At 67.1% G+C, this 11619-nt stretch overlaps 1 protein-coding gene across 1 annotated transcript in view; it reads right to left on the minus strand.

Annotated features, from left to right (window-relative positions):
- Window positions 1-11619, minus strand: part of CACNA1H (calcium voltage-gated channel subunit alpha1 H) — a 68049-nt gene that overhangs the window by 11115 nt on the left and 45315 nt on the right. The window contains exons 8-20 of the mRNA XM_040458691.1: window positions 10820-11138; window positions 10533-10625; window positions 8680-9454; window positions 7242-7675; window positions 5850-6001; window positions 4796-4981; window positions 4072-4189; window positions 3744-3899; window positions 3441-3531; window positions 3092-3300; window positions 979-1389; window positions 324-424; window positions 39-162 (exon numbers count right to left, since the gene is read on the minus strand). Coding sequence (XP_040314625.1) covers window positions 39-162; window positions 324-424; window positions 979-1389; window positions 3092-3300; window positions 3441-3531; window positions 3744-3899; window positions 4072-4189; window positions 4796-4981; window positions 5850-6001; window positions 7242-7675; window positions 8680-9454; window positions 10533-10625; window positions 10820-11138 — 3169 coding nt within the window. The remainder of the gene's footprint in view (window positions 1-38; window positions 163-323; window positions 425-978; window positions 1390-3091; window positions 3301-3440; window positions 3532-3743; window positions 3900-4071; window positions 4190-4795; window positions 4982-5849; window positions 6002-7241; window positions 7676-8679; window positions 9455-10532; window positions 10626-10819; window positions 11139-11619) is intronic.

Below are 11619 nucleotides of genomic sequence, written 5' to 3' on the forward strand. Positions count from 1 at the left end.
CCCCCCCCCCCCCCCCCCCGGCCAGAAGGGCGCCTCACGGTGCTGCTGGGGTCGATGTCAGGCCTTTCCAGGGCGATGGTGATGCAATTGAGGAAGATGAACACCAGGACGACGTGATCGAACATCTTGTGGGCGATGATCTTCTGACAGGAGACCCGGAACCTGGGCGGTTGGGCACGTGAGGCAGCGTGACCCGCTCCAGGGACCGCGTGGCTGCTACAGCCCCAGAGAAAACAGCTCCGGGGCGCAAGAGACCCCGAGGCCCAGGGACGCTCACTGTGTACCCAGGGGGCGCAGTCAGCCCCTCGCCGCGTGCCCCTCACCTGTTCTGCGGGGAGAAGAGGTACAGGGCCCAGGGCTCCCGGCTCCGACACCACGCGGGCTTGTAGGGCTCCAGCACCTTGCGCAGGCGCAGGCAGCAGCTCTGGGGGCAGAGGACGCAGGTCCTCAGGGCCCCTCCCAGCCTGCCCCCGCCCCCCACCGCGGGCCCTCCCACACCCAGGGCCCCCCTCCTCCTTAGGCCCCGCCCCATCCTTCTGTCTCTGGGGTCCCAGTAGTTCCAGCCTGGTCCTCCCCACCCACTGACAGAGACCCCCGCTGGGAGTCCAGGGGACCCCTCCCCCAGCTGGCCCCCATCCTGCAGAACCGCCCCGAGAAAGGGCCTCACTGAGAAGGTGGCCCTGCCCTCTGCATCTGAGGAGCTGCCTGCCAGGGGCTGACCTGCTCAGGGCTCGGAACCACCCCTCAGGTGGGCGCAGGGTCGAGCCCGGGGCCAGTCTGCTCCAGGGCTCCGGGTGGATGAGCTGAGGCCGTGTCCCCGGCATCAAGGGCTGCTCAGCCTGTCCTGCTCTCCCCACCCACTTGTCTTGGGGCACCAGGAGACCCCACGAGTGACGTGGGGCCTGGGTCCCCGCCTCAGGCTCTGCTTTGGGGAACAAACCCAAACAGGAGGGAGGTGTGGAGGACGGGCCCACTCACGTTCTCCACATCTTCATCATACTCGGCCGAGTCCTCCTTGTGGCTGTCGATTCGCAGAAAGAACTCACTGGGCAGGGCGAGCACCTGCCCGTTGCAGTCGTGGAACTTGCTGGGCAGCAGCGCGGCTGGCCGCGGGGGCCGCAGGTCCAGCGTGCTGCGGTGGTCCAGGGACTCGGCACGGCGCAGCGGGACGGTACGCGTCCCCGGCGAGGCCCCCGCCCCCGGCCTGCCGTCCTCTGCCTCCTCATCCGTGCTCCCCTTGCCCTCCCCGGACAGCAGCGACTCCCGCTCCCCGCACTGGCTCCGGCGCTTGAGGCTGGGTGCGCGGCCCAGGCTGTTCCAGCTCGAGCGCCGGCTGCTCCAGGCACTGTTGGGGCCCCAGTGGGCGCAGGGCGAGCTTCGGAGGCTGGACTGTGTGTAGGGGGGGGTGAGGAGTGAGCAGGACCAGCCCCCCGCTGAGACGTCCCAGGCCCTGGGCACCTGGCCACGGGGGCTTTTCCTGACCAGCTGCATTACTACTAACCCTGCTGACAGCATCTGTCTGTGGATCACCTCCTATAACGCGCACACAACCCTACCACCGAGCACACTGCTTTTTTAGTGGTCTGCCTGTGGCACAAAGCCGGTCAACGAAGAGCCTGAGACAGCCAGTGAGTGTTGGGAATGCTGAGTTGGGCTGGGGCTGGGGCTGGGGCTGGCGCTGGGATGGGGCTGAGCTAGACTGAGGCTGGGACTCGGGGTTGGGGTGGGGCTGAGCTGGGGCTGGGGCCAGGGCTGGATGGGGGCTGAGGCTGGGGCTGAGCTGGGCTGAGGCTCTGGTTTGGGCTGGGCAGAGGCTGGGACTGGGACTAGGGCTGGGGCTGGGGCTGGGTTGGGGTTGGGGCTGAGGCTGGAGCTCAGGCTGGGGTCAGGGCCGGGGCTGGGCTGGGGCTGAGTTGGGGCTGGAGCTTGGGCTGAGCTGGGTTGAGGCTGGGGCTGAGGCCGGGGCTTGCGCTGGGGCCCGTTTGGGGCTGAGGCTGGGTTGGGGCTGGGGTTGGGGCTGAGCTGGGCTGAGGCTGGGATGGGGCTGGGACCAGGGCTGGGTTGGGGTTGGGGCTGAGGCTGGGGCTGAATTGGGGCTGAGTTGGGGCTGAGCTGGGGCTGGAGCTTGGGCTGAGCTTGGGCTGACCCGGGCTGAGGCTGGGGTCGGGCTGGAGCCAGGGCCGGGGCTGGGCTGGGGCTGGGTTGGGATCGGGACTCGGCAACTTTGACCATTCTGGCCCGGAGAGCAGGTAGTGGTGCTTATCAACAAGCCCGGCACCAACACTGGGCCAGATGTCATCGGACACTGGTAGGGCTGCTGGGTGGGCTCCCAAATCAGCTAACTGGCCACCGCTGGACTTATACAACGGTTGAGTTGCTGTCTCAGAAGAGACAGGGGTTTTGCCTCTGCCTCCTCGCCCTCTCTGCTTTTACTCACTTCTACCCCCCGGGGCCAGCACGACGCTGCCTGTCCCCCTCCCTCGGTCCCCAGCATCCAGGCCGGATGAGTCAGGCCGCCATGCTGCTGCTCGGCTGAGCGCTTCTCGGTGATGGCCACCCTACGTCCCACCTTCCTGCTCTGCCTCGACTTTCCTGCGCGTACACGCCCCGCCCACCCCTGGCTTCCCCTCGGCGGCTAGCTTCTCCCACTCTGCCCCCCCTCCCCACCCCTCCCCCGCCTTCTGGAAGCAGGGTGGACTGTGCCTGCTGGGGCGGCGTCTCCTGGGTTTGCATGGGGAGCCCCACCCCCCGGCTTCTGTCACGTGTCCCCTCCCTGCTGTCCCTTTCCTTTGCCCTCCCGAGGTATGTCCTGTGCTCTACCGGCTTTTATCTTTCACTTCGGTCGGGAAGACGAACTGCCGGGGAGGAAGGGATCGCCACGCGCTCCCACGTGTGCTCCGCTCACGCTCCGTCTCCAAGAGCTGCCGCTCTGGCTCCACGTACGGGACAACGGAGCGCCTGTCTCCTCTGCTCGGGGATGGGGACCCACGGGGTGGGACTGTGGCGCGTGCGGGACCCGCGCTCATACTGGGAAAGGCCCCAAGGACCCGCGTGGGTGAAGCCTGGAGCCGGGGCAGGGGAGGGTCCCTACCAGTGACTTCTGGTCGCCCAGCTGGGGGTCCACAGAGCCGCTGCTGCCGCGCCTCGACTCCAGGAGGCCGGGGGCCGGGTCCAAGTGTGGGGAGCTCTTGGGGGTGGGCATGGGCGTGGCCGCTGTGCGCATGATGAGGGGAGGGGGCAGGCTGCCTCGGCCCTCCAGGTGCCCGTTGGGAGTCACTGCCAGTGGGTACATCTTCACCTCTGCAGACATGAGGCGGGGATTTGTACCTGCAGAGCTTCCAGGAAGCGAACGTGCCCCCTAGAACTTGCCCACGGGAGCCCGTGCTAGGCCAGGATGGGGTGAACGGCACCCCCTCGACCCCCATGGTGCAAACGCTCACCCGTGGCCCGGGAGTCTGGGAACTTGTCAAAGTCCTCCTCCAAGTGGGCGGATGTCTTGTCCTCGTCCGTGTCGGATCTGTTGGCGTCACCCTGCGGCCGCAAACAGGAGACACACGTGAGGCTCCCCCGGGACAGGAACCATCTGCGTCAAACACCCCGACGCAGGCCTCCTCCCTGGGCTAGGCTGGCGTGGAGGTGGGCGTAGCCGGGAGGGCTCGGCCCGAGATTACTGCCAAGGGCAGGTGTGGTGGCCAAACGACGCTCGCTCTCCATGTCTGTCTGGTGGGATTCCCGCCCCTCACCTCTGCCTGAAAGCCCTCCACCAGGATGGCCACCAGGAGGTTGAAGAGTACATAGTTGCCGAAGGTCATCAGTGCCACGAAGTAGAGGGCCGCCCAGGAGGAGGTGGAGGCCATGCCGTTGTAGAGGACAACGTTCCAGTCCTCCTGGGTGAGGATCTGCAGAGAGGGGCCGGTTGGGGCTGGAGATGCCGAGGAGCCCTGGGGGGCGGCTTCACCGCACTGGCCTCAGACAGACCAAGGCACATGCTGGGGCTGCCCCGAGCAGGGAGGGGGGTTCTCCCGGGGACCACCGTTCCCGTCAGGGGATGCCTGCCCACCCCGGCTGTACCTGGAACACGGTGACGATGGCCCACAGCAGGGAGTCAAAGTTCTTCCTGTCGGGGACCGTGTCTCCGGTGTCCGTTGTCAGGCTGAATTTGCACCCAAAGAGGTGCATGCCCAGGATGCTAAGGGCAGGACAGGATGGCAGGGAGGTGGGCAGCAGGTGAGCAGGTGCAGCGCCACGTGGCCATCCCTGCCCCCAGGGGTTGCCCTTCCACGCCTTCCCCATTGGCCCGGTCCCCAGCTTCCTGCTTTATAGGGGCCTTCCTGCCGGTGCCCATGGCCTAGCCACCTCCATCCTACAGGTGGGAAGACGGAGACCGGGGTGGGAGGAACTGGGGCCTGTCTTGCTCAGCCTGCCTGGGCCGTTCTCTGCCCCAGCCCATCCTTGAGGCTTGACCCCACGCCAGGCTGGCACACAGTGGGTGCTCAGCACATAGGTGAAGGCTGCCCCCACTCCTTCCCTGATTTCCTTGGGGCACAGATCCTCATCCATCCATCTATCTGGGGGTCCTGCCCATCCCCCCACCCGGCTGCGAGCCTGCAGAGCGGAGCCCACTCTGGGTTCCCACAGGGCCTGCCAGCACACGGAGGACCAGCCAATGAAGTCTGAACAGAGAACCAGGGACGGAGCCTCCACAAACGGGGTGGGGGGGGCAGAGCGGTGGGCGGGCCGTGCCCTAACCACGTAGCCCCGCGGGGGGAGGACGGCTCCCCGGCAGCCGACCCACCTGAAAATGAAGATGAAGAGCATGAGCAACATGCAGAAGGTGGCCACGTTGTCCATGGTCTTCATGAGCACCACCAGCTGGCGCCGCAGCGCGGGCATGAAGCGCACCAGCTTGAGCACCCGCAGCAGCCGGAAGGTTCGCAGCACCGACAGGCCGCCGTCCGCCTGCCCGACGATCTCCCAGACGCTGCGGGGCCGGACCGGACCCGCGTTGGGACCACGCCCCCGCCACGCCCCTGGCCCCCGCCTCCCAGCGCCACACCCCCCTCCTCACGAAGACCACGCCTACCTCCCTGGGGAACGCCCCCCCTGCCACGCCCCCGGCCCCTACTCTTCCCAAAGCAGGAATGCCAGCCTGGGAGCCTCAGTGGCTGAGAACTTAAGCTGTGTCAAGGCGACTAGAGCCCCCGCGGGTGAGGGGGGGGGGCGGGGTGCGATTCACCATCTAAATAGCTGCTGTCGCTGGTGGCTGCCGGCCTCCAGCAGCTGCCAGAACTTGCGCTCTGCTCTGGTCAGAAACTTCTCCATCCGGGGCCCTTTCCCCATCCTGTGCTCCTTACAGCGAGCTCCGCCTACCTCGTCTGCTCCCACTCAACCCTGTCGCCCCCGGGGGGGGGGGCCCCCTTGACTCCCGAAGGCCCTGCTTCCTCCTGGGGGAGACAGGTATCCCCAGATTCTCCCACTCCTTCCCGTGTTGACGCCATGCAGCAGATACCCAGAGGAAAGCTGGCCTTCCTTGCAGGCACGGAGCCCTGAGTGGACTCCAGCCAGGAGGCGGAAGGGCCGCCGAGTGTCTACGCTGTCCCCACAGGGAACGGCCCCACCACATTCTGGAAACATTCTGAAACGCGGTGGACTGCGTGCAGCTGGCAGCGCCAGTAGGAAGGGACCTGGTCCCAGGGAGGGGACCCCGCCCTGCCCACGATGTGTGACTCTGTACAGCCTGCCAGAAACACTGCCCGCAAGCCCTCTCCCTCCGACTGGGGCTCTGCTCTCGGGGCGGGGCGGGGGTGCGGTCCCGGGCCCCGTGGCCCAGGCGGGAGACAGGGGACCACCTGATGACCACGATGATGCCGTCGAAGATGTTGTAGGGGTTCCGGATGTAGCCCAGCGGGCCGCAGGCTAGCAGCTTCAGCAGCATCTCCAGGGCGAACACACTGGTGAACACGATGTTGCTGATCTCCAGGGCGTTGGTCAGCTCGTCAGGCTGCGGGCAGTGGGGAGGCCGTCACGCCCCACCCACGGCTCCCACCCCTCGGAGGCAGGAGGGCTCCCTGCCCCCGGGAATCTGAGCGCGGGTTCAACTACACTGATGCAGCGGCTTGGAAGCAACCCGACTGGCTGCCCTCTGGAGGAGGAAGCGGATCCCAGCCTGCCTGGCCCTCCCACCCTGACCGTCACTGGCTCCCCTAGGCCCTGCCAGCATGTCTGAGACCAGAGCAAATGGAGGCCACGGGGACGTGGGGGCACCAGCTCCAGGGTAGGCGAGGGGGACCTGCCTTGCATCTGCTTCCCTGGCGTCTGGGGGCCTTGCATACCCCTTTTTGCTGGCAGGAGGTTCCAGAGGTCTTCTTACTGGGGACCTGCTGACTTATCTGTGTGTGTGCCTGAGCTAATGTATACGTTCCCACGCATGTGAGCACGCCTGTGCACACACGACACGTGTCTATACATGTGTTCCCATCTGCACGGGTGGGTCTTACACGTCCACGTGCACTCACGTGACCACACACACCGGCGTGTGCACGTGTCCACGTGTGCTGAGGCTCTTCCTTACCCAGGAGTCCCCTGAAATCTGCTCATGTCCCTGTCCTTGGCTCTCACCCTCCCGAAAAGAGCCTCCCCACACGGGGCCCGCGGAAAGCCACCAATGCTCGGGTTTTCCCTAAATCCTCCAAAACGAGAAAAGCCGTGTAAACCTCTGGAAAAGCCCGAAGGATGGGACACGAGGAACTCCATTTGGTCACCCCGAGGGAACCAGCCTGATCCCTAGAGAGGACGCCTTCTCCCTGCCAGACCCGGCTGCCGCCCTTCCTGCGGAGGTCCCGGTCCAGGGCGGGGGGTGAGGAGGGCTTCCATGGCTGCTGGGGGGCCAGACAACCCCACCACGGGCTCCCGAGGGCCATTCTACACTTTGGCCTCCCGTGGCCACGACGAGCATCCCAGCGGGCCTGACTCACGGAAGGGGAGCCCTGATCTGCGAGAGCTGAGCCCATCCTCAGAAGAGCCACCAGGTGGCCTGGGGAACGCCCTTGGCCTCTGCTAGGTCTGTGGTGCTCTCCGCGGACCCCAGATGGGTAGAAGCTCCACACGGGAGGCACGGCACGTGTCCGTGCTCACTCGATGAGGACCCAGTCCCAGAAAGGGACAGGAGCGTTTGTCAAGCGACTGAGCAGCCACCGTCCCTGGCCCCGCCCCCACCCTCAGGCGGGCCCGCGGCCACCTGCCTGCTCGTGGTATTCGACGCCCATGCTCAGCGTGTTGGTGAGGATGGCCACCATGATGCCGCGGTTGAAGTACTTGCTATCCACGATCCGGCGCAGTTTGCCACCGAAGGCGGCCCAGATGCGGCCCTGCTCGCCCGGGGCCACCCGCCGCCGCGCCCGCTGCCGCGCGCTGCCCTGGCCTGGCGCGTCCGCCGCCGCGGGGGGCCGCATGGGGTCACGGCGGTCCCCGTGCCGCACGTCCTGCGTGAACTCGTAGACCCCGTTGCCTTCCGAGCCCCCGCTCTCGGAGTCGCTGAGCTCAAAGTCAGGGTCCTCCGGCGCGCTGGCACAGTACGGGCAGCTCTTCAGTTCACAGGTCAGCGTGCCCGCCTGGGGGCTGGGCAGGGGGCAGGGCACACTCAGGCCCGACAGGCGGCTGGGGGCCCGGCCCAGTCCTGCGGGGGGAAGGACATGGGCCTGGTCAGGCTGCCGGGCCGCCCCTGCGGCGGAGGCCTCCGCGGGGTGAACGGCGCACACGCGCACGCCCGGGTGCACGCGCGCACCCCACACTCACTCCGCCCACACCCAAGGGTAGGGGTTCAAAGGAGCAGAGGGCCGATCGGCCCCACAGCCACGCCACCCACGCAAACAGAACGCGAGCCACGGTCTCGGACTTTGCGAGGCGTAATTCATTGCAGCGTCCCGAGTCACTGCTATCTGAACCTCCGTCACTCTGACACAGAAGAGTCACAACAGTCGCCGAGGAGCCGTGACACCGCTCTCCTGTGCTGAGTCTCTGGGACCCAGGGCGGGCTTCACCCCGACTTCACCCTGCAGTTTCCACCGCAGCTCACACTCCCGGGAGGCACCCGGCGGCCCTGCCCTGCCTGCTCCGGATGCGCCGTGGCCCGCACCCTGCACGCACCCCCTGGGAAGGCCCTGCAGTCTGCAGGGGACCTGGTGTCCCTCCACCTGCCTATCCGAGGTGGGTGCCGCGGAGCTCCAGTGGGGAGGGACCGTGAGTGTGTCGGGGGACATCCCCGCGCCCTCGGGGGCTCCGTGATCTCTCCCTCCCTCCCCCTGTCCCAGCATCCCCACCTAGAGGGGGACGAGACACTCTTCCAAAGTGGTCAGTTCTAGACATGGGCAGGTGGTTCCTCCTGGGGCCGGGGGGGGGGGGGTGGGCAAAAGGACACATGTTTCAGGTTTGACGGGTTCTGTCAGCCTCAAATTCTCATACCCTCGTGGGCAAATGCTTGCGTGGCACTTGCACTGAGGCTACGTGGGGCTCGCTATAGACCAGGTGCTGTCCCCCTGCCACCGGTCGTGTCACGGCCCAAGGGGCCCGGGGCCTCCCCGGGGAGCACACGGGCAGAGCAGATGTGAGAGTCCCGCCTCCTCTCGGCTCACCGGGCCCAGGTCCCCCCTCCTCTCCACAGGCCGGGCCCGGGGTCCTTACCGTGCTCCCCGACCAGATGCTGGATCTTCTCATAGGGATCAGGGCCCCTCAGGCTCAGGGGGCTGTGCTCTCCGGCGCCCGGAGGCCCGCCGGCCCGCTTCCCCTTGGGCCCGAGGCCGGTGCCGCCTCTGTTGCCGCCCACCGACGAGGGCAGGATGGTGGGGTAGTTCATGGCCCCCAGCCCCGTGGCCAGTTTGAGGCCGGCGGCGGCCGCGGTGTGCGCCACCCGGGCCCTCTCCTGCGGCCCCTCCACGTGGCAGTCCGCGTGGTACACGCTGTGCACTGACTCGGCATCGGGGGGCCCGCGGCCCGGCGAGGGCGGCGACGGCAGCGCCCCGGCCCGCACCAGCCTGGTGTCCTCGGGGCCGGGCCGGCGCGGGCTGCCGTGGCTGAAATGGTAGTGGTGGTGGTGGTGGTGGTGGTGGTGGTAGACCAGGTGGTGGACGGAGGCCGCGTGCCTGCCCGCGCGCCGCGGCCGGCGCCCGGGACCCTGGCCGTGCAGGGCGCCGCCGGGGTCCACCTTCTGGCGCCAACGGCTCTGCCAGCGGGCGTACAGGCGCAGGCCGCGCCTCTTGACCTTGCGGCAGACGTGGCCCACGTACTTGAGCAGCTCCTCGTAGCAGCTGCCGGGCTCTGAGAAGCTGGCCAGCGTGCTGTCGTTAGACAGGTAGCGTGCGCGCTGCTCCCGCATGAGCTGGTTCTCCCGCTGCTTGGTCTCCGAGAACTGCGTGGCGATCACCACCAGGCACAGGTTGATCATGAAGAAGGAGCCCACCTGCGGCAGGCGGGCAGGGGTGAGCCTCCTGTGGCCCGGCCGCTGACCCAGGCCGTGGGGGAGGGGGTCACAGGCTGTCGGGGTCGGGCGGGGCGCCCCTACGACAGAGACCGAGCCCCGGGGGGAGACGCCGGAGAGCCACCGCACGGTGGCCGAGGACCCAGCTGCGAGTGAGGCTGGTGGGAGCGCCCCAGGATGGGTGGGGTCCTTGCTGATGCGACGCCGAGCCCCGGCACCCACCGCGGGCTGCACGGACCCTTGCCCCCTTCTGCGCACGTGTGGAGGACACGGCGGCTGGCGGGGTGGGAGAGACCCCCCTTCCCGTCACCTGTACGGCTCGCCCCCTTCCCCACTTGGTCTGTTCCCGACGAGACCCTCTCGACCGTGGCCACCGCTCGCCTCTCCAGGGTGGACCTCTCCAAACCCCTCAGCTTCACTCCCTCCGTGGCAGGGTCACCACGCGATGCTCTCCTCTGCTCACACTTGCGGTCAGAAACGAGGCAGGGTGTCTGCCTGTCTCTGTGCACAGCAGGGTCTTCACAGACCCTGCCCCGGACACCACGATGTCTGGAGGCCCATCTCCACCGTAGGGAGCTGTGCCTGCTGGGGCACCTACGCTCCAGAGAGCCATGCCTTTGGGGCAACCTGTTCTGCAGAGAGCTGTGTCCGGAGGCTCGTGAACACCGTGGAGGGCCGCGACCCCAAGACACGGTCCGGAGACTTCTGGAGCCTCCAGACAGGACCTGGCCGTGAGAGGGCCTGACGAGGCCTCCCGGAGGTGGGCTTTCTCCTCTGACCACCTCCCACCGGGAGCTCAGCGGAAGCCCCCGGCCCTAGCACGGGCAGCCCTGGGTCTCTTTTGGTCTGGCCCGCCCTGCAGCTCGCCTAGTGCAGGGTCCCCGAGGGAGTCAGCAGAGGCTGGGATGGCGCAGCCTGGGGACGTGGCGACGTCCACCGAGAGGGGAGTTGAGGGGTCTGCGGTCAGCTGTCACGACACAAGGGCACCTCCACCCACTAGTGCTGGCGGCCACAGACATCCTGCCCAGCCCCCAGGACCCGCCCCATCGCCCACACTCACGATGATGAGCAAAATGAAGTAGATGAAGTTGTAGAAAGAGTGGGCGTCCATGACGTAGTACATGATGTCCACCCAGCCCTCCAGCGTGATCACCTGGGGGGGCAGGCGGCTGCACACACGGATGGCCCTGGGAGGGTGGCAGGGGCCTCCTCGCCTGCGTCCCCTCGGGGCCTACCGTGGGGCTGGCAGGGCAGGTGAACCGACCCCCCGGGGCCCCCCCACGCTCGGTGCACCCCCTCGATGGGGAAACTGAGGCCCAGGCCCTCAGCCGCAGAGCCGGGACCCACCTGGAAAATGGCGATCCAGGCGTAGCCGATGTTGTCGAAGTTAATGGCGCCGTTGTGGGGGTTGGAGCCGCCCGAGCGGCACACGTTGTAGTACTGGTTCCAGTTGATGCAGGCGTTGCGGCCCGTGCCAGCCACGCCCTCGGCCTGCGGCTGCCCGTAGGCCTCCCAGCCCAGCGTGCACTCCACGCGCAGCTCACGGCGGCTGGGGATGTGCGAGCACTTCTGCATGCCGTTGTCCCGGCGCGAGGAGCATATAAAGGGATTCTCTTCGCCCTCCTCTGTCTGGTAGTACGGCCGCAGGAAGGTGAGATTGTTGTTCCTGCGGGCGGGCGGGAGGCGCAGAGGCAGAGAGGGAGACACAGAGAGACGCGGAGAGATGGGGAGAGAGAGGCCAAGATACACAGGAACACACGCGGAGACAGACACAGAGAGGCAAAGACACAGAGAAGCAGAAAAACAGCGAAAGACAGAATTGGGAAACACGAAGGCAGTGAAAGAAAACAGGCGGACAGAAACAGTGAAACACGAGCGAATTAACAGAAAAACAAAACCACACCTAAAAACAAAGAAACCAGAACCCCAACCAGAAATAGTCTAGAAAGGGCGCATCCTGAGAGCTTAAGGCTAGAGAGGAAGAAGCCTTCTGGGGGTGGAGCATTGGGTGCTAGACTGGAGGCAGACTGGGCGCGGAGCACCATCCTAGGCTGGGGGAGGAGCCTGCTGGGGGTGGAGCATCAGGTGCGAGGCAGGAGGGGGCGGAGCATCTGGGGCTGAGCTGGAAGGGGCGGAGCCTGCTGGGG

The sequence above is a fragment of the Herpailurus yagouaroundi genome, unplaced genomic scaffold, assembly GCF_014898765.1.
Source record: "Herpailurus yagouaroundi ecotype Mexico unplaced genomic scaffold, PumYag 222, whole genome shotgun sequence".
Taxonomy (NCBI): Eukaryota; Metazoa; Chordata; class Mammalia; order Carnivora; family Felidae; genus Herpailurus; species Herpailurus yagouaroundi.